The sequence below is a fragment of the Lagenorhynchus albirostris genome, chromosome 9, assembly GCF_949774975.1.
Source record: "Lagenorhynchus albirostris chromosome 9, mLagAlb1.1, whole genome shotgun sequence".
NCBI lineage: Eukaryota > Metazoa > Chordata > Mammalia > Artiodactyla > Delphinidae > Lagenorhynchus > Lagenorhynchus albirostris.
The window spans coordinates 11,243,016-11,270,959 of record NC_083103.1 but is presented as its reverse complement, the minus strand read 5'-3'; the positions used below and the strand labels follow the sequence as shown (position 1 = coordinate 11,270,959).

Below are 27,944 nucleotides of genomic sequence, written 5' to 3'. Positions count from 1 at the left end.
ATTGTTTTTACTCTTATTTACTCCAAACAACTTGAAATTATGTGCTGCCCTTCAACTAAAGATAAGAACTTTGGACATGTTAGAATAAATGACTTGGCACACACAAAAAAACAGCTTGTCGTTGTTTCTAAATTATTAAATTGCAAAATGCCATGTTCATTTTTCAAGCTGAAATAATAGTAAAGAAACATATTAGTGTAGGTCCCTGTTCCTACTACATTTCTTTAACCCTGATGGGTATATGTAAAAGAATGGAAAGTTGGTTTGCAAATAGTGTTTATTAATTCATTCAACAAGTGATCGCTTAAAACATGAAAGCTTGGTTTACCACTGCCAGAGATTATCACCATCATTGTAGAGCTTCCAAGAATGTTAGCAGAAATTCTGAGGGATGGGGCCTGGCTAATGCCTTTTTAACTTGGCTTTATGTTTTCATTCCGGTCTTTGTTTTGAACCAATGTTATACTTAAGGTAATGAAGTAAAGGAATGGTTTGACTAAATGTAATTATTAATTATCCCAGCATTACTTTGTCTGCTAATTTTAATTTCTTTCACTTTTCAAACCTCCAACCAGAACTGCCCAAGATAAATTGTAAAAAAGGAGACAGTAGTATCTTAATCTTTATTAAATGTTTCAAGAGTTTCATGGGATAATAACAAATATTACAGAGTCAAATAAATGTGGGCAGTGTTTGAGTCATCAAAGTTATTTATTGCAGGACTTCCCAGAGACTTTGATTTCGGGTACTATGCAATGTAAATACCAAAATATGCAGAATTACCTATAAGACACCCCCTCCTTTTTTTCTTTTTTTTTCCTCCATTTAAAGAATAGCTCATGAAATTAGAGCTTATGGGAAACAGTTTGGAATCCTGGGTGCTTGAAAATTTGATTGTATAAAAGTTTGGGTCTCATCTTTTATTCAAAATCATTTTACTGTTTTTAGTTACTCTTCCTGTTACGGAGTAGTGATGTTTGGAAAAGATTGCCTAGACAGAATCACCAAATGAGTTCATAACAGATCTATGAATTTACTTAGATTGTTTAAAGTTTTGACTATTTGCCTTATCTGGTTAATAACTTTCATAGCTGTAATTTCATCAGAGTGTTTCTGTTTTCCTGAGTTGGAATACCTTTGATTATTTCTTATCCTCTCATTTCTAGTATTTTTAAACAATATTTGTGTCATCCTTTAATATATAGAACAGGAATTCCCACCTTTTTTTCCCACTCTAACGAGAAAAATCTAACTTAATTTTTACCATTTGAGTTTCTGTGCAAAGGATGTACAGAACATTGTCTTCACAATTCTTTCTTGAAACATTAAAAGGACTCGCTTTCCCTGACTGCTTTTAATATTGCTGAGATTGGCTAATATTTCAAAATGGGCTTTACTAATTATTTATGGAAAACGAAGTAGAGATAATTATCGAAATACACAGAGTAGTACGATCTGGTTTCCGAAACTCAAGTTCTGACTATTATAATGCTTACGTCTCAAGAGGCTGACAGTAGTTTAGATAGGCATTTTATCTATCCTATTTCCTTCCTAGCCCTTTATCTTAAGGTAACAGGAACCATATTATTTCTCTCAGTATGAGAATGATCAGCTCAACATCTTGTTCCATGTTGGCAATGCCCCATAACCTTTAAACCATTTTTCTAATTCAAACATCCAGACCTCCTGTGGTTCTTCCTGAAGTGCAGACATACCTCATTTATGGTTAGTGTGGATTGTGACATAGGCTTAGAAAGCCTTGATTATCAGCTCCTTTCAGTTATGGGATGTTTCATCACTCAGGTAAATGAGTCTTTCTGTCCCTTACATATAAAAAAATAACTTTATAATGATTTGCTGATTATGATTCAGCATATCCGAACCATCTCAACACAGTTTATTCTGTTATATATAATAGTGATTTTATATTGAGATTCCTTTCCCTGCCAGAACCAATTGAGAGTTGCAACAGAATGCCCTGGTAGAAGAAAACTGAAGCAGAAGAAGCCTAAGGTCCTGAGTGGGCAAGCCGACACTCAGCATATAAGAATCTGAAACCCCTGAAGAGACACCCGTCTCTACGTGCAAGCATAACATTATCCTCACACTGAGATCATAGGTGGATGAGAACCTCTCACAAAAAAAAGTTCTCTGATTTAATGACCCCTGACCTTTTAAGTCCAAGAAGGATCAAGCTCCTCTGAATTAAAACTAGCCAGGTTGATCTAACTACATCCAGGCAGATACCCCTTTAGCTTCAGTGCAGTTAATTCCCTTAGAGGTAACTGAGGTTGTCTTTTGCCTGCCTGCTTCCTTGCGTGTGGCTTACTTCTTTGATCCTGAACTCCCAACTTACATCCTACCTTCTTATTGACTGATTCTGTAACTTTACCTCTTTGAAAATTTCTAAACCCCATTTTCTTTACTGTGACTCTCTAAACTCTTAATGCATTGTTGTATAACAAACCATTCAAAAACTTAGTGGTTTAAGATACAAAAATTTGTTATTTCTCAGTTGTCCCTCTCCTCAGTGGCCTTTCAGTTCACATTTTCATGTCATGGTAGGCTCAGGTCAATGGTCCAAAAGCTGCAAGGCCTCTTGAAGTCACCCCACAGGATATAAGATGAACATACAAAAATCAATTGTATTTCTGTGTATTAGCAGCAAAACATTGAAATTATAAAATTTTTAAAATATCTTTTACAATAGTATCAAAAATACAAAACACTTAGGGATAAATCTGATAAAAGATGTGAAGTATTCCTATACACTGAAAAGTATAAAACATTGCTGAGTGAAATTAAAAACCTAAATAAATGGAGTGATGTGCCTTGTTCATGAATTTGAAGATTCAATATTGTTAAGATGTTATTTCTCCTCATATCGATCTATAAATGCAGTATAATCCAAGTCAAAATCCCAACAGGTTTGGGCTTCCCTGGTGGCGCAGTGGTTGGGGGTCCGCCTGCTGATGCAGGGGACGTGGGTTCGTGCCCTGGTCCAGGAGGGTCCCACATGCCGCGGAGCGGCTGGGCCTATGAGCCGTGGCCGACGAGCCTGCGCGTCTGGAGCCTGTGCTCCGCGATGAGGGAGGCTGCGACAGTGAGAGGCCCATGTACCGCCAAAAAACAAAAACAAAATCCCAACAGGTTTTTTTGTGAAGAATTTTGACCTTGAAAACTTCTTGAAAGGGTATTGAGGACCCAAAGGAGGTTGCAAACTACAGTTTCAAAACCATTAGCTTACCCTCTTTTTAATAGTGGATTTGATTCTTTAAGGAGAGAGGAAGAGATGAATTAGATACTTGGTGGGCATCCAACCATGACGACTACACGTGTATGTTCTGTGTTTATTTAACTATTACTTGATTGAAGGACATTTGATATTTCTCAGGTGTCCCCCCAATTACAGGTGATTTTATTTACTGATTGATTGGCTGCTCAAGACATACCATACGTATACAAAGGTACACTTATTGGAAGTGTACTGCTTCATGAATATTCACAAGGCAAGTCCAGTCATGTAACCATTACCCAGCTCAAGAAACAGAACATGATCAACCACTCCTATGTATAACCACCATTCTGACTTTGAACAGCACAAACTAGTTGTGCAGGTTTTTGAATTTTATATAAATGGAATAATACATTATGTTCTCTTTTTTTTTTTTTTTTTTTTTTTGCATTACACGGGCCTCTCACTGTTGTGGCCTCTCCTATTGCGGAGCACAGGCTCCGGACGCACAGGCTCAGCGGCCATGGCTCACGGGCCCAGCCGCTCCGCGGCACGTGGGATCTTCCTGGACTGGGGCACGAACCCGTGTCCCCTGCATCGGCAGGCAGACTCTCAACCACTGCGCCACCAGGGAAGCCCTATGTTCTCTTTTTGTAGGGCCTCTTTTGCTCACTGTATGTGACATTCCTCTATGTTGTATTTGTTATAGATTGTTTATTTTCATTGCTACGTAGTGTTCCATTGTGGGGGAATGTATCACAATTTATCCATTTTACTACTGATGGGCATTTGGGTAGTTTTCAATCACTGGCCTTTATGACTAGTGCTGCGGTGCATATTTTATTAATATTTATTGAGGCATAATTTACATACCTTAAAATTCACACATTCTTAAGTGTGTAATTCAGTCTATATAGATTTGCCTTTTCTGACATCTTATATATAAACTTGTACATACAATATGTGAGGTTTGTTTTGAATCTGGCTTCTTTCACTTAGCATAAGATTTTTGAGGTTAATCCATGTTGTAGCATGTATAAATATTTTCATTCCTTTGCATGGAAATACTCCATTTGATCTATCTGTTCATCAGTTGATCCACTTTTTAGTTAGCTACTGTGAGTAGTGATACTGTGAATGTTCTAAACATGCAGTTTTAGATTAAGAATTCACTTCCTTGAAGTAATTCTTCTTGTGGTCTTTTAGGTCAGTATCTTACATAAATGAGCTGCTCTTTTGGCTCTGAACCTAAGGCTGGGTGGAAATGAACCAAATCTGAATTAAGCTCTTGGACTGGCGCGTTCCCATTCCTCTTTTAATGATTAGGTGTGGTATAGTAGAAAGAATATAGACTTTGGACGTAGATATACCTGAGTTCAAGTCTCAGCTCCACGATTTAATATGTGAGCTTGGGAAAGTCAGTTACTTGCTTTCCTCATCTATAAAAATAATAATTACTTGGCAGGATTATGAGGACTAAGTTTAGAAAAAGGGAAAAAATATTAGGCACTTAACAAGTATTTAAGGTTTGTTAGTTTCCCAAAAGAAACGTAAATATTTAAATAGAGATGAGACTTTTACTCTGGTTTCTTCCAGCCTATCAACCAACTATTCCCTATTTACCCCAAATCAATGTTAGCTCTGTAATCTTGGGTAAGTCATTTAATTTCTCTAAGCCTCAGTTAGGAAAATGAGGCAATCTGAAGGAGGACCAGGTCATGTTACGATAAACCTTAAGACTTGAAGTATTTTGTCATGATGAAAATGGCTGTCACCTTTTGGAATTTGATGTTAGGTTGTTTTGAAAGGATTATTGGTTGCTCTAGGATTGAGAAAATTTACTTTATGTTTCATCTTTTGGTACCTAGAAGAATTGGGAGAAACATTCCTGCCAGTAGTACCAGTATCTTTTTATCTCAATTCATAGCATCAGCCACTCTTGATTTGTCCCTTCTTTCTCTTTCCAGAACGTGGTTGTATTCACTGTGCCTGCAGTGGCTTGCCTGGTGTCTTCCCTCACCTGGGCTACTGTGGCTCTTTTCTCTTCTTATCACTTATGTATCAAGGAGCCTCTTCAAAGTCACCTACTGTTATGAGAAACAACTACAAATTGTTTTTGAAGCATCACACAGACAGAACTTGGTTCTTTTCTGTCTTGTCATGATTATCCTAATGTGTGGGTTATCCTCTGTTGTCAGTTTCTACTCTGAGAACCTGGAGTGCTCCTTTTTTTCCCTTTGTATTTTCTTTTTAAGGTGAAATCCATGTAACAAAATTAACCATTTTAAAGCACAGAATTCAGTGACATTTAGTACATTTATAGTATTGTGCCACCATCACCTCTGTCCCCACCAAAGAAGACCCTATACCCATTAAAGGTAGTCATTTCCCACCCCACCCCCATTTCTAGCTTCTAACGAACATTAATTTGCTTTTACCTTAGTTACCTTAAAACATTACTCTGACTTTACCTCTATTCTGAATATTTCATGTACATGTAATTGTACGATATGTGACTTTTGTGTCTGATTTTTGTCCTATAGCATAATATTTTCAAGGTTCATCTGTGTTGTGGCATGTATTAGTACCTATTGGTACTTCATTCCTTTTTTTTTATGAATTTTAAAAACAATCTATTTTATTTTTTATTTTTGTATATTGGAGTATAGTTTATTAACAATGTTGTGTTAAATTTCAGGCATACAGCAAAGTGATTCAGTTATACATATACATGTATCTATTCTTTTTCAAATTCTTTTCCCATTTAGGTTATTACAGAATGTTGAGCAGAGTTCCCTGTGCTATACAGTAGGTCCTTGTTGGTTATCTGTTTTAAATATAGCAGTGTGTATATGTGAGTCCCAAAGGTACTGCATTCCTTTTTTTATGAGTAACATTCCGTTGTGTGGATATACTGCATTTTGTTTATCCATTCATTGTTTGACAGACATCTCACTTGTTTCCACATTTGTGGATTGTACTGTTAGGAACATCCATGCACAAGTATTTGTTTGAATACCTGTTTTCACCTTTAGGGGTATATACCCAGGAGTGGAATTGCCAGGTAGTATGGTAATTCTATGTTTATTTTTTTTGAGGAACTACCAGATATTTTCCACAGTGGCTGCACCATTTTACATTCCCACCAGCAATGTACAAGAGTTCCAATTTCTCCACATTCTCTCCTACACTTGTTATTTCTCATTTTTAAAATTATTATTGTAGCCATCCTAGTGTGTATGAAGTGGTAATCTCATTGTGGTTTTGATTTGCATTTCACTAATGACTTATATTGAGCATCTTTTTGTGTGACTTTTGGCCATTTGTGTATCTTCTTCGGAGAAATAACTGTTCAATTCCTTTGCCCATTTTTTAATTGGATGGTTTGTCTTTTGTTGTTAAATTGAGAGTTTTTTATATTCTGGATATTAGACTCTAGATATATGACCTGCAAATATTTTTTTCCATTCCGTAGATTTTCTTCATTTCTAAGAGTTACTTAGTGTTAGCTCTTACAATTAGGTCTTTGATCCATTTTGAGTTAATTTTTGTGTATAGTATAAGGTAAGGGTCCAGCTTCATTCTTTGCATGTGGATATCCATTTGTTGAAGAAGCTATTCTTTCCCCGTTAATGGTCTTGGCAACCACGTCGAAAATTATTTGACCATAGACGTATGGGTTTATATCTGGACTCTCAGTACAGTTCCATTGGTCTTTATGTCCATCCTTATGCCAGTCCCACACTGTAGTACTGATTGATTACTGTAGCTTTGCAGTAACTTTTGAGATTGGACAAAGTGAGTCCTCCAATTCACTTTTAAGATTGTTTCGGCTAGTCTAGGCGCCTTGCATTTTCATATGAATTTTAGGATCACATTTTCAATTTCTGGGAAAAAGGAAGCTGAGATTTTGATAGGGACTATATTCAATCTGTAGATCCATTTGGGGAATATTGCCATTTCAGCAATATTTAAGTAGTTTTTTTCTTTTTGATTGAATTGTAAATGGAATCATTTTCTTAACTCCCTTTTTGGATTGCTCATTGCTGGTATAGTTAAAGTAATTTTTGTCTGTTTATCTTGTATTCTGCAACTTTGCTAAATTTGTGTATTACCTTTAATAGTTTGGGGGTTTTTTTTGCAGATTCGTTAGAAATAAGGTCATTTCATTTGCAAATAGAGGAGTTTTACTTCCTCCTCCTATATATGTGCCTTTTTTCTCTCTTGTCTAATGCTCTGACTGGAACTTCCAGTACAGTGTTAAATAGAAGTGGAGGGAAAGGGCATCCTTATTTTGTTTCTGATCTTAGGGAAGGAGTTTTCAGTCTTTTGCCAGTGAGTTTATTAGCTCTAGGGGTTTGATAAATGCCTTTTATCAGGTTGAGGAAGTTCTAGTCTATTCCTAGTTTATTGTGCATTCTTATCTTGAAAGTTTGTTGATTTTGTTAAATGCTTTTTCTGAATCAATTCAGATGATCGTGTGGGTTCTTTTTTCCTTCATTCTATTAATGTGGTATATTACATCAGTTGATTTTTGTGTGTTGAACTGCTCTCATAATCCTGGGATGCATCCCACTTGATCATAGTTTTAATGTGCTGCATAGTCTTAATATGTGCTGGATTTGGTTTGCAGGAATACTGGTCTGTAGTTTTCTTGTGATGTCTTTGTCTGGCTTTGGTATCAGAGTTATGCTGGCCTTACAGAATGAGTTGGGAAGTGGTTCCTCCTGGCCTTTTCTTTCACTGGGAGGTTTCTGATTACTAATTCAGCGTCTTCACTTCTTAGAAGTGTGTTCAGATTTTTGGTAATTTGAGCCTCCTCTTTTTTTCCCCTCTGTCTAGCTAAAGGTTTGTCAATTTTGTTGATCTTTTCAAAGAACTAACTTTTGGTTTCATTGATTTTTCTCTGTTGGTCTACTATTTTCTTAGATATCTCTGCTCTACTCTTTATTTCCTTCGTTTTGCTAGCTTTGGGTTGGTTTGCTCCTTTCTGCCCCCTTTTTCTTTAAGGTGTGAAGTTAGGTTATTGATTAGACATGTGATTTTTTTTTCTGTTTTAATGTAGCCATTGATGTCTATAAATTTCCCTCAGAACACTGCTTTTTCTGCAGCCCATGTTTTATGATATGTTGTTCTTTTGTTTTGTGGTTGTGGTGGTGGTGGTTGGCCACACCCCATGGCAGGCAGGATCTTAGTTCCCCGACCAGAGATCGAACCCTTGCCCCCTGCAGTGGAAGCGTGGTGTCAGGGAAGTCCCTCAATCTTTTTAAATTACTTGAGTGGCTTAATATATGGTCTACTCTGGAGAATCTTCTGTGTGTACTTGGGAAAATGGTGTATTCTGTTGTTTTGGGGTGAAGTATTATATATCTGTTAGGTTTAATTTTGTTTTAATAGTGTTGCTCAGGTCCTCATTTCCTATTTGAATTTCTGAGTAGTCATTTTATTCATTACTGAAAGTAAGATATTGAAGTTTCCAAATTATCTTAGTAATACCTATTTCTCCCTTCAATTCTGTCATTTTTTGCTTCATATATTAGGTATGTATAGGTTTATGATTCTTGTATCTTCTTGATTGATTGACCCTTTTATTAATATACAGTGTCCCTCTTTGACTCTTAGAACAGTGTTTTGGCTTGAAGTCTGTTTTGTCTGATATTGATGGAACCACTTGCTATCAGTTTGTTTCCCCCCAAAAGATGCTGAGTACCTGTGAATGTAACATTACTTGGAAGGAGGATGTTGAGTTCCTTGTCTGTGTAGATTTGTGGTTTTTTTAAGATTTGGGGGCATTTTTATCCTTTATTTCTCCAAGTATTCTTTCTGCTCCATTCTCTGCTCTCCTTCTGGGACTCTGTATGTTGATTTGCTTAATGGTCCCCCACAGGTCTCTTCGTCTCTGTTAATTTTTCTTCATTCTTCTCTTTCTATTCTTCAGAGTAGATGCTCTCAGTTGTGACCTGTCTTAAAGTTTGCTGATTTGTCTCCTTTCTCAGATCTGCTGTTTAATGATTGCAGATATTATACTTTTCAGCCCTAGAATTTCTGTTTCGTTCCTTTTTATAATTACTGTCTTTTTGTTGGCACTTTTCTATTTGTTGAGACATCATTCTCCTGATTTCCTTTAGTTCTTTGTCAGTGATTTCCTTTAGCTGTTTGACCATATTTTAAAAAATCATATTCTTTGTCTTGTGTGGTCTCTCTAAAGGCTCTGCTTGGTTAAGCTTGTGCCCAACGTGTGATTTGACAGAGATTTCCTTACGTGGCTTGTTTAACTTTTTTCTTGCTTCAGTGTTTACTTGGTTGCTGTAAACCTATGACAATATCCCAGAGTTCTTACAAAGTTGATTCTGGCAGGTGTGTGGTGTGTGTGTGTGTTTCTGAAAAGGGACATTTTTGCTGATGTCACTCTCTGACAATGCTTTGTTTTTAAACTATAGAGTTTTACGGAATGGGTATGTTATTCAATAAAATAGGCTATTATGCTTTATAAGGATAAGCAGTTCTCATCAAATTGCTGTTATTTGTCCAGTGGATAATATCCACAGTATGAGAAGATGTAGGCATACAGTCCTTTCATCGTGAAGTATAAAAGAGCTTTATTGAGTATAGGAAGTTATGGAATAGGTTTAAAGTCCAAATTAGCGTAGCTGGGTTGAGTAAAAGAAATAATTTTCTCCTCATTATTTAATGTTCAGTACTTTATGGAGGGTATTGAATTGCTCCCTTTGAAGAAATTTTCTTAAAAGCAGCCATGACCTACATGTAGAACTCCTTGATTACTAGTCTCAAGACAGGATTTTAAAATCCAAGTCTGCTTAGATAACTTTGTGATCTTGAACAAGTTGTCTTCATTGGCATTCCAGTTACTTTAAGGGGAAAATTCATTGGATTGTACTTAGACTAGTTAATCTTTAAGATATTTTCAACTGTAAACTTTTTATTATTATTATTTTGATACTTGAAGTAGCTCAGATAGTAGAAAGGTAAGAAAGACATTTTACTGGTGAAAGGGAAATCAAAGGAAACGTATATCTGATTTAACAATTATGTCCGTTTTTTTAAAAGTTCCCACTGCTATTCATATCTGCATTTCAAATGAATGTTATTTCATTACCTTAATATGTTCTCATAAAACTTTCAAACAGTGTAGTTAAAGCTGAAATATCCCCCAGTCACCACCTTGTTCCATAGTGGAGGAAACTATAGTTTTTCAGATCATTTTTTTAAAGGTTAAGCAAAAAAAATTACCATACTATATGTGTGTGTGTGTATGAAGTTTTATTTTTTCCATTTAACAACATTTTTGCCAGTAATTCCACGTCATTCTTTACAGATACCTCCATATGTTTTATTCTATCTTGGTGATATATCATGGTTTATTTAATAAACAGTGGCTCCTTAATGTGGAGAGCTCGGTTGTTTCCATATTTAGGCTGTTACAAACATGTCATAGTGAACCTCCATGTGCCAGTTCATTTTCCTAGGTAGATACTTTGAGGTGGAATTACTGGAAGCATTTTTGGACCTTCCCCTGGAAGGTGACCAGTATTTATCTCAATTTCTTGAAATTTGTCCAGAAGTGTTGCTGTGATATATAGATATAAATACATAGATTTATTTATTTATACCACGGGTATACACACATATATATAATATTTGGACACTTTATGGATGTGGGTTTTATAAGTGTGATTATAGTTTTGTAGGATAAATTCCTAGTAGTTGAAATGAACGTGAAAAGGTATATGTACTTATAATTTTGATAGATGTTGCCAGATTGTCCTTTATAGAAAGGTTTTGCTGGTGTTCACACTGTTATCTCTATTAAGAGTTCCTATTTTCCTACAGCCTTGCCAATACAAACATTTGGATCATTGCCAATATGCTACAGCAATATGATTTTCATTTGAGTTTCTCTTGTTATGAGTGGATTGAGCTTTGTTGTCATTGTTTTTGTTTGTTCATATATCTGAAAACCATGTTTTTACTGAGTTGCCGTTTTTCTGTTGGGCTGTTAGACTGCTTATAGAGGAATTTGCCATGCAGAAAACTTTATGTTTATATAGTCAGATGTATCAGTCTTAAGACCTAAATTCTGTGCTCTTCTTAGAAAGGACTACCATTCTGAGATTATTAAAAGGATCTTCCATGGTCAATATAGGCTCACTTTTAATATACTAAGTAAAATTATTGAATAGAATCAAGGGAAGGCATTCCTACCATGGAATTCCTCTTTATGGAATTCCTCTTCAGTACTTACTTGAAGCATTGTTTGATTATTAAATTGTCTAGACGTGTGCTTCTTTCTTATAGTAGATCTGGTCTTTTTGGGACCACTCACTCAATTTAGTTTCTTCTGTCTTAGATCTAAAGGTTAAAATATAGAACAAAAGGTTAGATCTTAGGTATATTTCTCTTAGCATTATTTTTTAGTATATATATAAAATATACTATAAATGTAAAATAACTACTTTGCAACATACAAAGTTTTTTCTTTAGACTGATGACAATAAGGATAAGTTTTATCAAATTTTACTCTCGTCTTGTTGTTTCTATTATATCAGTAAAATTCTGAGGTTCCCCCCCGGGGTGGGGGGAGAAAAAAAACCATTTATCATCTTTCCATTGACTATATTTATAAGAGTAGATATACAGAGATTGTTACTGGTTAACTATAAACTTTAAAAGAATGATGTATGTTTTCATTTAGATCCCAAGGAAGAGAAAGAGGAAGAAGGTTCTACCGTCCCTCAGGAAGTTTCCGTTGCTGCAACTAAGCCTAGCCGGGGCTGGCGTAGCAGTAGCAGGACATCTGCCTCTCGGCATCGTGACACAGAGAACACCCGAAGCTCTAGGTCCAAGACTGGTTCATTGCAACTCATCTGCAAGTCAGAACCAAATACAGATCAGCTTGATTATGGTACAGTGAATATAGAGTATGGTTATTTATTAACCAGTTGCCTGTTGATTTTAAACGTAATGTTGAACATTTACCAGAACAGCTTAACTTTCAGGGGTAAGTGTGGTGTTATAGGAAGGATTCCTTTTTGACATTTTGCAGATAATTCTCCTTTTGTGTAATTACCCTAGGCAGTAATTTGGTTTGAGTCTCTTGGCTGCAGAGAGAAAATATCTATTCCTACATAGATAAAGTTTTGTTTTGGACTTTTTCTAGATGTTGCAGAAGAGCATCAGTCTCCAGGTGGCATTAGGTAAGAAACTTTGCATATTTCGTATTTAAGCCCTTGGGGATGTAGAACACAGTCAGTCATATCACATGACTCAGAAGTTGTTTTCTACTTGAAATAATTGTCAGTTGTTTTTTAACTCTTAGTGTCACTGAGCCATCATTGCCTTGCCTTTAATGGAGTGATAGCATGTCTAGGATTTATGTATTTTTTGTTTCAATTATTATTCTTTAGGATAAGCAGCTAGATTGCAGTCCAACTACACCATAAGCATGAAAATCCTAGATAACTTACTGTAAATCTTCAGCTACCTCTAAATAAATTACTGAATAAAATCAAGTCAGATATAATTCATACAGCTGGAATTTCTAACCTCTGTTTGCTTCTTTTTAGCAGTGATGAGGAGGAAGAGGAGGAAGACGAGATGTTGATCAGTGAAGAAGAAATACCGTTCAAAGATGATCCAAGGGATGAGACCTACAAACCCCACTTAGAAAGGTATGTCTCAGATTTGTCAGTGAAAAATAAGTTAGGAAAGCATCGTTGCATGCTCTTATTTCACCTTGTTGCCAAACTAATGGATATGGACTTAATTTTAAATGAGTAATTAATTATGCACTTGTTTTGCGAATCTAACATTATCTTATTACTCCCTCATATAGCCCTCTCTTCCATTTATAGAACTTTGTTTTGATCATATTCAGATTATTATGATGTCTGCCTGTTTTATCTTAAGGTATCATGAATTGCCTGAATACTTAGAATTTTTTACTTTTGTTTCTCTTTACAGCTATAGTGAGATTTGATTCTAAGGCATTGTTAGCTTGCGGAGGGGGCGGGTTGTCTCATAGGCTCTAAATATATGTATGATGTACATATGAGGAATAGCTGGCTGGAAACCACATTTCATGGACTGAGGAGCATAATTTTATTTTAATTTTTTAAATTTTGCATTTATTCATTTTATATATTATGAACATACTCTCTTTTTAAAATTTATTTTATTTATTTATTTTTGGTTGCCTTGGGTCTTCATTGCTGTGTGTGGGCTTTCTCTAGTTGTGGCGAGCGGGCTTTCTCTAGTTGTGGCAAGCAGGGGCTACTCTTCGTTACGGTGTACGGGCTTCTCATTGCGGTGGCTTCTCTTGTTGCGGAGCATGGGCTGTAGGCGTGTGGGCTTCAGTAGTTGTGGCGCGCGGGCTTAGTTGCTCCGCAGCATGTGGGATCTTCCCGGACCAGAATTGGCAGGCGATTCTTAACCACTGCGCCACCAGGGAAGCCTGAGGAGCATAATTTTATAATAAATCATTGATAACTCCTGGCTTTACCCTTTTGTCACAGTTGTCCTTGAAAGGGTCCTTTGCTGGATACCAGTATTGAAATGTATTTGTATTTTCAGGGAAACCCCAAAGCCACGGAGAAAATCAGGGAAGGTGAAAGAAGAGAAAGAGAAGAAAGAAATAAAAGTGGAAGTAGAGGTAGAGGTGAAAGAAGAAGAGAATGAAATTAGAGAAGATGAGGAGCCTCCTAGGAAGTGAGTAGGCAATTCCTACTAAAAATGGAAATTTAACAGATTTTCAAGCCACTAGTGGAAAAAGGGTAGGAGTGTGAGGAATGATATTGACATACATATTGCTGTCTCAAGCAGCTGACAATTTCATTGGAAAGACTCTGCTCAAAAGCTTCAAAAGTTTAATTCAAAGCAATACTTAAGAGACGTTCAGTTGAGTGGGTAGGACAATAATAGCTCTAGGGATGCCGAGGAGGTAGAGGCAGCAAGAAGAGTATGGCAAATATGGATCCTCAGAAGAGGGGCAAATAAAGCAAATGATGTAATAATAACCTTGATCAGGTGAAAACTTTTGGCTAGCAATTATTTCCTGTTGCAGAAATAGCTTTTTTAAGTGTCTAGGCTTTTGTCTCTATTGCAAGGAGAGTCTAGTTTATGTTCTTAGGGTTTTTAGATAATAGACTTGTTTATTCTACTTTTTAAATTGATTAAATATAAGTGATAGACTTCTCACTGAAACAAGTCTTCAAGTAGTAACCTTGAGGTTTATCCAAATCTTCCATAGAAATGTGTAGTTTATGAAAGGTATATATTTTAACTTGTGGTGCAGACTTATTTGTAAGTGAAATTGCTTCAGAGTGAAATCTTTGTTTGGTTTGCCAGATATGTCTTTGGCTTTATGTATTCTGGGTTATCCTTTGTTTCTGCCACCTGCTCTTTGGTCTTGAGGGTATGTCCTCAGCTCTTCTTTACTATATAAGCTTCAATCTGGAATATGTGGACAGTTACTCTGCTCTTTAATTATAGGAGAGGAAGAAGGCGAAAAGATGACAAAAGTCCACGATTACCCAAAAGGAGGTGAGTAATTTATACTCCTGCTGTGTTGTGCCTTCTTTCTGGTGGTCGGCACTTCACTCACATGTTCAGCCCTCATAATTATCCTGTGGGAATGGCTAGTTAAAAATTTCACAAAAGCAACTTCATTAGTGTCCTTGATGCAGAGTTACTATGTTTTTATTTCCATTGCAGGATCTTAAAGTTTCTAAAAATTTTAACACTTCTTTGCCTTTTGGGGAGTTACTAGTTTGTTTTGTGCTCTTTTCTAAAAACTCTAAACATTTGGCAGTTTCTGGTTACTTCTAACATAAATTCTATGCAAGCTATAAACTTAGAGATTTTAATTCTTCATACTGTAAAATACCTATTCCCTATAGTGCAGTTTGGCCACTGTGCAGAATGCCTCTTTTCTGTTGCTAACTTTTCTCCTACATATTGCTAATAGAAAAAAGCCTCCAATCCAGTATGTCCGTTGTGAGATGGAAGGATGTGGAACTGTTCTTGCTCACCCTCGCTATTTGCAGGTCAGTGAAGTTGTTAAATAAGGTAGGCTTGCAGGTTACGTTCCATTTCTAGTTCTCATACTTCATGAGAGTTTACAATTTGTGGACTTGTGTAGGCTTTATCATTAAATGTGTAATGTCAAGGAAAATCTTTTTGTAAACATCAAATTACTTCAGTTGAGTTTCTGTTGTTGTTGTTGTTTTTAAGTGATTTAGAACCTGAGCTTAAATATTTCCTTGGGATCTTGGAATATTCCAGTGTTCATGGTGTAAATACTCCTGATACAAGAAATGATTGCATAACAACACACCAAGACACAGTGGAACAGATTTTATTTTAATGTGTATTTTTAAAGAATAAAATTAGCAACTAAAACCAATGACTTTTTGAATCCTATTTAGAATAAATTCTAAAATTTTTAGTTTTTAGGTGTTTTTTTAAGTGAGCAGGGTTTTTTAAAATAATTTTATAAATTGCTGTGCATTCTGCATGTTTTTAAAAATTTATTTTTTATTTTATTTATTTTTGGCTGCTTTGGGTCTTGGTTGCTGCGTGTGAGTTTTCTCTAGTTGTGGTGAGCAGGGGCTACTCTTTGTTGCGGTGCGCGGGCTTCTCATGGCGGTGGCTTCTCTTGTTGCGGAGCACGGGCTCTAGGCATGTGGGCTTCAGTAGTTGTGGCTCGCGGGCTCTAGAGCACAGGCTCAGTAGTTGTGGTGCATGGGCTTAGTTGCTCCGCGGCATGTGGGATCTTCCCGGACCAGAACTCGAACCCGTGTCCCCTGCATTGGCAGGCGGATTCTTAACCACCGCGTCACCAGGGAAGTCCCAGATTTTTTTTAATGAGTAAAGATACAGCTTGTATTTAGGTCTGGCAGAAAACATGAAGGTGAAATAATAATTACTAAAGCTTAAGAAGTGTTTGATCTTTATTTAGCAGCAAGTATAACATAGACTAAGGCCTTACTTTCTGATTCTGGTTCTACTATAATAATGATAGCTACACTTCTTTTGTCATGTACTATTTGCTGCACTAAGCACCGACAATATATGATCTCTGTATTCCCACAACAACACTACAACACAGTTATCATTACCTCCATATAATACTTCCATCTGGAAGTATTATATTCTAAGATCATGCCACTAGTGAATGACAGACCTAGTCTGGAATCACCGTCTATCTGTTTCTGTAGCCTATGTTCGTAATCATTTTATTATACTGCTTCCTGTTCATATACAGAGTATTTGGTTTTCCTTCAGCACTTTTGACTTAGCAAAGGAATGAGCTAAGCTAAGCTTTCTGGAATCCTTATTTTTTATCCCCCTTCACTTTCTTTTACTGTTTTAGCACCACATTAAATATCAGCATTTGCTGAAGAAGAAATACGTATGTCCCCATCCCTCCTGTGGGCGACTTTTCAGGCTCCAGAAGCAACTTCTACGACATGCCAAACATCATACAGGTATTTTTTAAATAAAATGTTTATCAAGTAGCTAAATTCACTGATTCAACATCACCAAGTTTGTTTTACAGCTAAGAAACCAGAGGCTGAGCAACATTAGGTAATTTGCCTGTGGTCACACAGCTAGTTTTAGCAGAACCGGGGTTTTCTAATTCTGTCTCAGGTAAATAGATACTCGTAGTAACTACCTGGACTGAAAATGAGGAGTATGTGGAGAAAGCTGAAACGGGAAGGAGGGCTGCTCATCGTTCATGTTACCTACTGAGAGGAGCTCTCGACTTCTGCTCCTATTGGAATCGTAAAGGCTAGCTACTAAATTCACATGTAACCTCCTGTTGGAGGAGGAGCTATTGACTCAAAAAGAGAAACTGAATGTCTTTGTAATTCATGTTATAGAATGGATTCAGACGTCATTCATTTTTATCCACTTGACAGTCTCAGTGCAGTGTAGCTAATAGGAACAAATTAGGCTGGGTATTAGTGGTAATTGAGCATATGCCAGACACTTGATATTCTTAATAATCCTTGGAGGGTAAGACTAGGAATTCCAGTAGCAGAGATTTCATGTCTCTTGCACAAGGTTATATGGTCAGTGTCATATATATACCCTTTCCATCATTTACTAAATGTGTGACTTAGGAACGTTACTTAATTTCTTCTCACTTTTCCTCATTTGTAAAATAAAGCTAATAATGTTACCAGTAACACTGAGTTATTACAAGGATGAAATGAGATAACCTATACAGTACTGTTTACTGCACAGGGCCGGGCACCTGATAGCACCGCAATTTAAACTCAGGTCTTAGTCACTCCAAAGTCTACTGTCTTTGCATTACACTATGTTTCTTCAGAGAGTATGCTGTCTCCACTGTTTCTTGATAGAAGCTGCCATTTCTCCACTCCTTCTCCCTGCTACACTGTTTTATCATATAGAAAAGTAATTTGTGGCAACCAGTTTAGACTGTTTTAGTTAAATATTACAAGCCTACTATGACAAACAGTGTTTTAGAAATTCAGTCCATTCTAGATATTTATATTTGGTTGATACAGTTTTATGATGTCAGTGTTAGAGAGGTTTCCTTTTCCAAATTAGTGTTTACTGGCTCCCTTTGAAAATACAATTTATTTAAGCAAGTAGAATGCCCCACATGGGTTTGTCATGCGACTGTGGAGCTGGAAAAGTGGACAAGACCTGAGAGATACTAAGAAATTGTCCCTGAGTTAGAAGTGTGCATTTTGAGACCCTACCACTCATTATGTAGAACATAGACCAGACTTTAGCTCCATTAAGAGATGGAGAATCTCAGGCCTTGCCTTAGACCAACTGAATCAGCGTCTGCATCTAATAAGATCCCCAGGTGAGTCCTCAGTACATTCAAGTTTGAGGAAAACTTGACTCTTCTCCCACACTTGGTTTTAGAACTGTTTGGGATAGAATGTAAGATTAAATTGGATACTGTTTGCCTTTTGACTTAGCCTTGTGTTTTTACTGCGACTATTTCTAGTAATTTTTAAGTGAAAGGGTAGTGGCCATTTATTCAACAAATGTATGTTGAGCATCTGTTTGTCCACTTTCTCCCCAACCAGTTGATAAGAAATTAAGTCCAGTGTTCCTTTGCCCCATAGAATTTTTGAGAGAAGTTTAAATTGTTTATCTTGGGTAACTTTTTAAAAAATCTGAAATAGAAGATATGAGTAGCACTTTATATTTGGGTCACTTTTCTTCAGGGAATGCCAACTTCTTTTGTTGTTGTTGAACGCTAGATTCTTTATATGTAAGCATTCAGCTTTCACAGTCTGTGAAAAAAGCTGTTTTAAGAATAAAAGCTATGTAAAATGTAGTTGTTTACTTGCTAACCAATTTATCCAAGGTCTGGATTACTGGTAAAATTGAGATTAGGATTCCAGTTCTCATATTTCTGTCTAGCTGTGTTTTTTATTTTTGTTTTTTAAAATAGGTTCGTATGCTACTGAATGAATGGACTAAGAAGAGATAAAAATGATATTATTATAAGTTTTGTTTATCCAAAGTGCTTATATATTAAAAACAGTATTGCTTGTCCTCTAAATTCACCTGCCTGATCATCTGCTTGTTGTAAGCTAGGAAAAAATACTTAAGAGGGATTCTAAATGAAACACTAAATAACCACATTATTTTTCTTCTTAGATCAACGAGATTATATCTGTGAATACTGTGCTCGAGCCTTCAAGAGTTCCCACAATCTGGCAGTGCACCGGATGATTCACACTGGCGAGAAGCCATTACAGTGAGTACTTGTTTACTGGTGAACATCTGGGGTCTCAGTGCATATACCCCACTTGAGGGTTAGACCCTTTACAGACATTTCAGCCGGCACTGCTATTTTACTTCTACCAAATTAAAGAGTGGGTATTGGGCTTCCCTGGTGGCGCAGTGGTTGAGAGGCCGCCTGCCGATGCGGGGGACACGGATTTGTGTCCCAGTCTGGGAAGATCCCACGTGCCGCGGAGCGGCTGGGCCCGTGAGCCTGGCCGCTGAGCCTGCGCGTCCGGAGCCTGTGCTCCGCAACGGGAGAGGCCACAACAGTGAGAGGCCCGCGTACCGCCAAAAAAAAAAAAAAAAGAGTGGGTATTGATTAGGGGAGCTACTTAGTCATGTTTTTCTTTTGTTTTCCTCTTTTTCAAACAAACAGAAAGGGGAAAAAATCAGATTAGTTTTCTATCTATTAACTTTTCCTAATCTTTCACAAGAAGTATATATTACTGACTGTTGCTTATAAACGTCACCTCTAAATTCTCACCCTGACGCTAAATTAGAGTCTCTTTATTTCTCTATTTGATCAGCTATTTCGTTTTTCACTCTCCTTAGATGCGAGATCTGTGGATTCACTTGTCGGCAAAAGGCATCCCTTAATTGGCACATGAAGAAGCATGATGCAGACTCCTTCTACCAGTTTTCTTGCAATATCTGTGGCAAAAAATTTGAGAAGAAGGACAGCGTAGTGGCTCACAAAGCAAAAAGCCACCCTGAGGTGCTGATTGCCGAAGCTCTGGCTGCCAATGCAGGCGCCCTCATCACCAGCACAGATATCTTGGGCACTAATCCAGAGTCCCTGACACAACCTGCAGACGGTCAGGGTCTTCCTCTTCTTCCTGAGCCCTTGGGAAACTCCACGTCTGGAGAGTGCCTTCTGCTAGAAGCTGAAGGGATGTCAAAGTCATATTGTAGTGGGACAGAACGGATGAGCCTGATGGCTGATGGGAAGATCTTTGTGGGAAGTGGCAGCAGTGGGGGCACTGAAGGGCTGGTCATGAACTCGGATATACTCGGTGCTACCACAGAGGTTCTGATTGAAGATTCAGACTCTACTGGACCTTAGAGGAAGGGAAGACTTTGGGCACTGGGACAGCTAAGACTTTGTATTTAAAAGACAAAAAGGACAAAAAAAAAAATTTAAAGCATTTAAAATCTAGTAAAATAACTGAAGGGCCTGCTTTTTCCATTGTGGATCACAGCACACGTGCGCACACACACGCGCACACACACACGCGCGCACACACACACACACATCCCCTCTTGTCCCTCTGTTGTCCCCTTTATAAAATTGATGTTGCCTTTACCAGAAAGCTAGACAAAGAAAAAGCAGCAGCAGCTCTTAAAGTAACGGTTATTCTTATACTCAGTTCCAGCCAGGCAGACTTCCTGCTCATCAGCAGATCCCCCTTTTTCAGCCTGTAACTCTGATGTGCTCTGGATCAGCTTTTAACTCTTAATAATATATTAATATTCTCTAAACCCCTTCTCCTCCTTTACTGCTTCCCTATGGTTCTGGCTTCTATCCCCTGCAGCACATTTATCTTCAAAGTATCATATACTTCTAATCTCTGGAGGCTGGCAGCTTGACTTGGCACTTTAGGGCCCCTTAGCAGGGTGAGCTGTTAAAACAGCACACATCTCTCACCCCCTTTCCCTCTATTCCCCCTGGGTTTAGGAAAGGAAGGATACATGGGGACCACCTCCTGCCTCTTCACCTCACCACCTTCCTCAGTCCCCCTCCCAACACCTCCATAAGGTTCTCAGTGGTGCTCACTTGCTTTGCAAGCAGGCTCCCAACAGGGAGGGAACTACTGTCTACATGGTCTCTCTGACCATAAGACAGGGTTCTATATCAGTGAGAAAAGTCCCAGACTAGTGGCAGAAATTTGCACTTTGAACATGTGTGTTTTTGTGTTGTGGAACCTGAGATTCCTTATTTATTAACAAAGTCTGATTTCTCTTTTTTTTTTTTTTGTCTTTGTTGCTATATTTTGTGGGGCTGGGAGAGATTAGATTATTCTGACATGGGGTCCTTTGCATAAGAGATACTTGTAGAAGGCAAGATATAGGGTTGAAGAAGCACAGCCAGCCTCTAAAATCATAGCTCTCTAGTGGCCTTTAAAGAAAGCTGGTCCTCAGCACTAACAAAATCACTACAGTAGCCTAGTGCTTTTCCGGAAACCTCTTTAGGGAAGGATGTTAGGTTTGTGGTAATTAGTGGTCTGAGTTTTTAGAGCATCGAGATTTAGGAATTTTGAGGGGGTCAGGAAGGTTGTTCAGGGTCTGAATTATAGATAAAAGGTTTTCTCTTGTGAATTTGTTGATTTTCTTTTTTGTCCCCATCATTTCTTTGTACAGACCTCCCTGTTACCCCAGCTCTGGCCCCTTGCTTGCTTTGGCTTTGGCTTTGGCTTTGGCTTTGCTTTGCTTTATCATTGGTTGATTCCAGCTCCCAATTAGTGAAGGACACTGCCATCAGTGAAGGAATAGTCTGAGTCATACAGTTGTAAGTAAAAGAAAATTGCTCTGTTTTGTTTCCCTTTTAATAACACTTCAGAAGAAGAAAACCTTCAACAAAGTTAATAATCTGTATAATGCTTTGGTTTTCACCTGAAGTTGTAGGAATTATCATTTCCCTCGAGGTAGGGATTTTCATGGGGTGGATTACTTACTGTCCATGGGAAAGACAGTTTTGTACAACTTCATAACTTCCAGAAGACCAAAAGCATATTTTGGCCCATTTTTAGAGAATTAGAAGGGCAGTCTCTCCTACGTACCTCAGAAACTGGAATTAAAGGCTTGCCCTATTCATTGTTTGTCAGAAATGTATGATGGCTGTTGGAAAGAATGAAGTTTTGCTGAGAACAAAATAAGGAACAGCTTGTTTTTCACAAACACTAAAACTACAAAGTTTATCAGTTTTCTCTTTTGATTTTTTTTTTTCCCCAAAAAGAAGGGTAACAAAACGTCATCTCTGAAAGAGGCTTACTTTACACCCACCTAGTGTCAGTGGTTGGGATGCCAGGGAATAGGGAGTGAAACACCTACAGTGAGCAGTCTTAAATGTACTGTTGTTTCTTTTCAGTGTTGCAGATTTGCCATCCCCTTCAGTGTGAGGGTAGAAAATGGAATAAGGTTAGAAGGGATATAGAGTATGCTTTCCTGCCCACAGTAAGGATTTGGAGATGACTTCGGTATGTTGAGTAAATTTGAAAATATTATAAGATTGACTGGATGGGTCTAAAACAAAGTTGTTCCACTCCCGTATTAAGTCCATTTTGTACTGTTTCACTAGCTAGCATCTATACCCCACTTTACTTTTTGTCTTCATCACATTTATCTTATCCTTTGTCTCCATAAATTACATTTGCAGTTGTTAGTCATCAGATGTTTTAGCCACCTACACAAAAGCAAACTGCATTTAAAAAAAAAAAAAACTTTATGAGATAGAGGGAAAATATATTCTTCCCTGTATCACACTCCTCCCCACCAAAAGCAGCTAGCTAGTTCTCAGAAACTTTCTCCTTTCTCTGTTTTTTACTCATCTTCATTTGCCTGTAATTTGTTTCAATAAATTATTACAGCAGTTTGCGATAAATTTTAAAATATTTTTCACAGACTTAAGATTTTTTCCTTTTGAGAAAAGGGTGCTAGCAAAGTAAAGAGTTGGTTAAAGTAAACTATCTTATACTAGATTCTTTTCCCTTTTCCATTCTGCTCCTCATACGTTTACTTCATTGTCCTTCTAAGGAACTCTTAATCTTAAAATTCTACATTTCCTACTCTTTTTTTTTTTTTTTTGCGATACGCGACCCTCTCACTGTTGTGGCCTCTCCCGTTGCAGAGCACAGGCTCCGGACGCGCAGGCTTAGCAGCCATGGCTCACGGGCCCAGCCGCTCCGCGGCACGTGGGATCTTCCCGGACCGGGGCACGAACCCGTGTCCCCTGCATCGGCAGGCGGACCCTCAACCACTGCGCCACCAGGGAAGCCCAACATTTCCTACTGTTAATCAAATTCTGCTACCTTTTTAATAACTCTTCCCACAGCATATTCTCCATCTTGAATTAGCAATTCTAAATTCTGAAAATGTACTTAATACAACTATTATTTCTACAAGATATAGAAATACATCTTGTAGAAATACATCTTTCCCCTTGTTTGTGGTTGCCCAGGGCTATTTTGTAAAATTGAGACTTAATATGCTTCAGAGAATTTAGATAAACACTGGCCAAGATTACTGGGAGTAAAAATAGATACATTGAGGTATGGAAAAGCATTCACACAGAGCACTTGAACTTCCTTAGAACCTGTTTGGAGAAAAAAATATAAAGAGTGTACTAAACCTAACTAAGGTTATTACAGTCCGGCTGTTCGAAGCACCATTTTTCCCTCCTGTCTTTTTCCCACTTTCCAGTGTACTCAAGAAAACTGAAAAATTGTAATGAATCAATTTAAAATATTTTATTTCCTAGAAGCCTTTTTTGCCTGTTGTAATATGCAGGACCCTTCTCCTTTGGTGGGAGAGACAGGTAGTTACCTGAATCTAGGTTGAAAAGGTTATGTAAAAAGAAATTATAATAAAAGGGATACTCTGCTTTTCAAATCCTTGTTTTCTCTTAATCTAGGTAAGGCATATCCAAAATAAATATGTAAAGAAGAAAAATAAAAGTTGTCTTCATGGAAGCAACTGGTCTTCCTTGGTTGTACTGAGTTGCAGTTATCCTGGGGTGAAATAATTGATGCTGCCAAATAAGAAAAACAAGTGCCCTCAGAGCAGGTTTTATGTGGCGGATACTGTTGTTTGCTCTTGTTGAGAATCAGGTAGTTAACTTTTGACTTAGTTCAGTTCTTGATTTCTAATGCTGAGATGCCATATGATCCTATGATCATTTGACAAAGTTGGAAATCCTTTCCATGTTTCAACCTTAGGAAAGGTGGATTCTTAATCTAGTAAAGAGAACGTTAAGGAAGCTGTGGGGTTAATTTTGCTCTGATAATGACAAAACCCTGATAGCATTTAATATCAGTGCTTCTTCACAAAACTCAATGTCCATACAAAGTTAAAAAAAAAGAAAAAAGTAGAATCCTCCTACCTTCTTAAAAAGCCTACTGTGACAGCCACCCCAGCCTCATTTCTTTCTCCCCTATGTCCCTCGATTATTGCCTTTTTTTTTTTTTTTTTTTTTTGGTGGTACTCTCTCACTGCTGTGGCCTCTCGCGTTGCGGAGCACAGGCTCCGGATGTGCAGGCTCAGCAGCAATGGCTCACGGGCCCAGCCGCTCCGCGGCATGTGGGATCTTCGCGGACCAGGGCACAAACCCGTGTCCCCTGCATCAGCAGGCGGACTCTCAACCACTGTGCCACCAGGGAAGCCCCCTCGATTATTGTTTACGTATGGAAATTTCCTCCTGGGAAGGCATGTGTTTCAATTTAGAGGTAATGTCCATGATACAAAATAGTGAAAACTGATTCATTTGAGGATGAAACTTGTAACTCTTACCCAATTGGCGTCATCCTCTAACCTACAGAGTTAAATGCAATAGAACAACAACTCTCCAAGTGCTTTTAAACTCTGCCTTCATTTCACAGTCCAGCTCATTCTCTTATTTTGTTAAGAAGCAATGTGGTATGACTGGGATAAGGAAGAAAAAGAAAAGCATGTTGTCACTTAAGTGAGACTGCCTCAGAAGTGTTACCAAGTCAGGGTTGGGTGTTTCCTGTCCTTTGGAAGAAAACGGGCCTAAAATAGTACTGTCCTCATCCTATAGCTACAAGGAAGGCACCATGATTGAGATTACAGATGCTTCCTTAACTGATTTTTAATCAAGTGTAAATTTAAATACTCAGCAAAAGGATGGGAATGAAAAAATGCTGTAGTTTTACAGGATCTATTTCATGTAAACTTTGTGTCTTGGAACAAAATATAAACTACCTAGAGAATGATATTGGAAACTCAGTGGGAGAAACAGTTATAGAATCAAAGACCTATATTTAAATTTTGAACCTAGTTATTAGATTTTGTGCACATTATTTAATTTCTTTAAGCCTCCATTTCTTATGTAAAATGAGGAAACTATCTTGTAGAATTATTCTAAAGATCAAATAAAGGCTTTAAAGCTGTTAGCAGTGTCTGGCCTAGGGTAGATGCTTAATGAATGGCAGCTATATCAATAATAATAACTTAATATTATTGAATAATTTACCAGGCCAAGAAAGAAAAGGACATGGGGAACACAGAGAGGGTGATAGTAAAATGAACTGATTATAAGTGTATATAAATAGATTCCATCAGGCAGGGGTGTCATGAGGATCAGCGTGATAATGACCTTGTCAAGTGCAAAAGCAAAACAATGACATGAAAACAAGTACACTAGGCCCTGAGTGGAGGAGAGAGTTGGAGGCAGACGCTGCAGGACAGAAAGCTGAGTGAAAAGGGGCCTTTGATTCCACAGGCGCAGAAGTCCACAGCCAGGAATTTGCTGCCACCTCTGAGTCAGGCAGGGGGCGTGGGTGCCGAATTCCATTAGTAGGGAAATGCCCAGTGGATTTAGCCCGAGAGTCACATTTCTTATTTGGACCAGTATAGACAGAAACAAACCCAGCTCACTTGTTTCCCGGGACAGTTGAGTTAGGGGATGGCTTTCACAGAGCATTCACCGCTGACCCCTCGCCGCCGGGACCTCTGTAGCCGCTCTGTCTGGCTAGCAAGGAAGATCCGTTCAGACCTGACTGCTCTTATGGAATCTTATGTAAGTTGCCTATTTTGCTGTCGTCTATTTTCACTTCATCTCTTCTGATCCAGCCCTTTACCATCATGTTCCAGCCCCGTTATCAGTTACAAAAGCCCTAATCATATAGTCATTTATATATTGGGCACCTGTCATTTGACATGGCCCCTTCCCTTAAGGAAAGTCATACGACCTTACTTTCTCTAGGCTCTTCAGGAGACATGTTGTTCCTTGAATAAGAAAATATACATGGGGTTCTATGTAGAATTGGCTTTATGTCCTGGAGGCTGTTCCTAATTTCATTACCTGTGTGAATTCTGCCAGAATAGCTTAACCATGAGGCCTCTAAGCTTGGGTTCTTCATGTACATTGTTCTGATTTTTTGAGCTTAGAAACGAAAGATGGAGTTAGGTTTATAGGATTGGGAGAAGAACAGTATAAACCAACCAGTTTCTCCTATTACATTATTAGCCACCCTATACAATCAAAAGTGTTCCTGTGTCTAAATAGAAAGGTCACCTACACTATCAAAAAAGTCTCGTAGAAGAATCACTGGGGACCTGGGGAAGTGTCCGATTCTTAGGGAGCTAACCATGGATCTCAGGTTTTCTGATAGAGGAAGATCCCCCTCGGTCTTCATCTAAGGCCTGCCGTGGAAACACTCCAGGCCCCCGTGGAGAGTTCGGAATTTAGGTTCTCTGAGAATTGGTTTATCTTCATAAAACCCCAGCAGTCAGAAATCAGATTCTTTGAAATACCAGTTTTTTTAAAAATAATTGCAATTGACTCCTGTAATAAAGGGTTGTCCTCGCCATCGACAGTGAGCAATGGAGAGGCTGTTAGAGAAATTCTACGATGCCTATGTTTTAGAGCTTAGGTGTGGCCAGCGTCTTCAGGTATATTTAAAATACTTAAACTCCAGTATGATTATAATACTCCAGTTGCCAGGAGGGAGTGTCAAGTGGGAAGGAAAAATTATTCTAGACCAGTCAGTGGGTGGTTTTCAACCTTTGGAACCTAGTGAAAGCTGTACATTCTCCCAAGAGAAATGAACAGGTAGTCAAAGCAGTATGGATAGTTTCTGGGAGGATAGCTTCTTCCTAAAGTCCGTCAAGGTTCCCAGATAAAGAGTTCCTCATCTAGACTCTCTATTTTCTTTACAATTTGGATCCTTGACCAGGGAAGTGAATAAGATTTTATATGAGATTTAGAGATTAAGTGAGACTGGTGGAGTGATTACAGAAGATGTGAAGTTTTTCTGTATCCTTGACCAGGTGAAGCACCAAGGTCTGAACGAGAACGTAAACCTGGACTCTGTGCGTGGTGTGCCAGTGGCAAGCACTGATCGGTGGCGCGAGCGAGTGGGGCAGAGCGACTCCAAGAGAACCTCCAAGCTTACCGTACCTTCCATGTTATGTTGGCCAGAATGTTAGAAGACCAACGGGTGCATTTTACTCCAGCTGAAGATGACTTCCATCAAGCAATACATGCCGTTCTCCTCCAAGTCGCTGCCTTTGCTTACCAGCTGGAAGAATTAATGGTGCTCCTGGAACACAAGATCCCTTCCAGTGAGGCTGATGGGATGCCCCTTATTGTTGGAGATGGTGGTCTCTTTGAGAAGAAGCTGTGGGGCTTAAAGGTGCTGCAAGAGCTTTCACAGTGGACAGTGAGGTCCGTCCATGACCTTCGAGTCCTTTCATCTTGTCAAACTGGGATCCCAGGACGTGGGGGCCATTATACTGCTAAGGACAAGAAAATGTAGCGTTACCCCTCTCTCTCTCTCTTACTTGCTTTCTCCTCTAGTGGAATATATATAGTTTTCTGAGGCCTCACTTTCCCATTCTTAGTTTTGAAAACCTTTAAAACCACAGGCATTTTCATCAGCTAGGGCTGGAGACATGGACAAAAGGGCCTACAGGTTTAGTCTGGGGGGGAGGGATGTGTGAGTGTGTGTGTGTGTGTGTGTGTGTGTGTGTGTGTGTGTGTGTGTGTGTGTGTGTGTGTGTGTGTGTGTTGGGGCCATAAGGGAGTGGGGGCAGGGACAACATCCTTCCACCTCAGTGCTGTGATCTTTCCTACCCACTAAATAACCTTTACAGGCATTTAACAGCCTCCCATATACTTTTAACTTTAGTCCTGGATGACTCTTCTGAGAAGACTGAAATAGTGAATTAAAAG

General features: G+C 38.3%; 2 protein-coding genes across 5 annotated transcripts in view; both read left to right on the top strand.

Moving 5' to 3' along the window:
• The window catches only part of ZFP91 (ZFP91 zinc finger protein, atypical E3 ubiquitin ligase), a 31,000-nt gene extending 7,359 nt beyond the window's left edge, over positions 1–23,641 (top strand). Inside the window, exons 3-11 of one of the 4 annotated variants that reach the window (XM_060159090.1) lie at positions 11,949–12,158; positions 12,414–12,450; positions 12,823–12,924; positions 13,826–13,960; positions 14,744–14,794; positions 15,219–15,297; positions 16,626–16,740; positions 18,908–19,007; positions 19,589–23,641. In XM_060159090.1, the coding sequence (XP_060015073.1) occupies positions 11,949–12,158; positions 12,414–12,450; positions 12,823–12,924; positions 13,826–13,960; positions 14,744–14,794; positions 15,219–15,297; positions 16,626–16,740; positions 18,908–19,007; positions 19,589–20,099 (1,340 nt within the window). In that variant the 3' untranslated portion in view covers positions 20,100–23,641. Of the gene's footprint in view, positions 1–11,948; positions 12,159–12,413; positions 12,451–12,819; positions 12,925–13,825; positions 13,961–14,743; positions 14,795–15,218; positions 15,298–16,625; positions 16,741–18,907; positions 19,008–19,588 lie in introns of all 4 variants that reach the window. The other 3 variants (XM_060159089.1, XM_060159092.1, XM_060159091.1) reach the window with 3 other exon arrangements.
• Positions 23,642–25,270: 1,629 nt separating this feature from the next.
• CNTF (ciliary neurotrophic factor) lies at positions 25,271–27,592 on the top strand. The gene is given in 3 exon segments (XM_060159088.1): positions 25,271–25,787; positions 27,041–27,122; positions 27,125–27,592. Coding segments are annotated over 3 exon segments (600 nt in total). The 5' UTR covers positions 25,271–25,673; the 3' UTR covers positions 27,529–27,592.
• Positions 27,593–27,944: the final 352 nt, after the last annotated feature.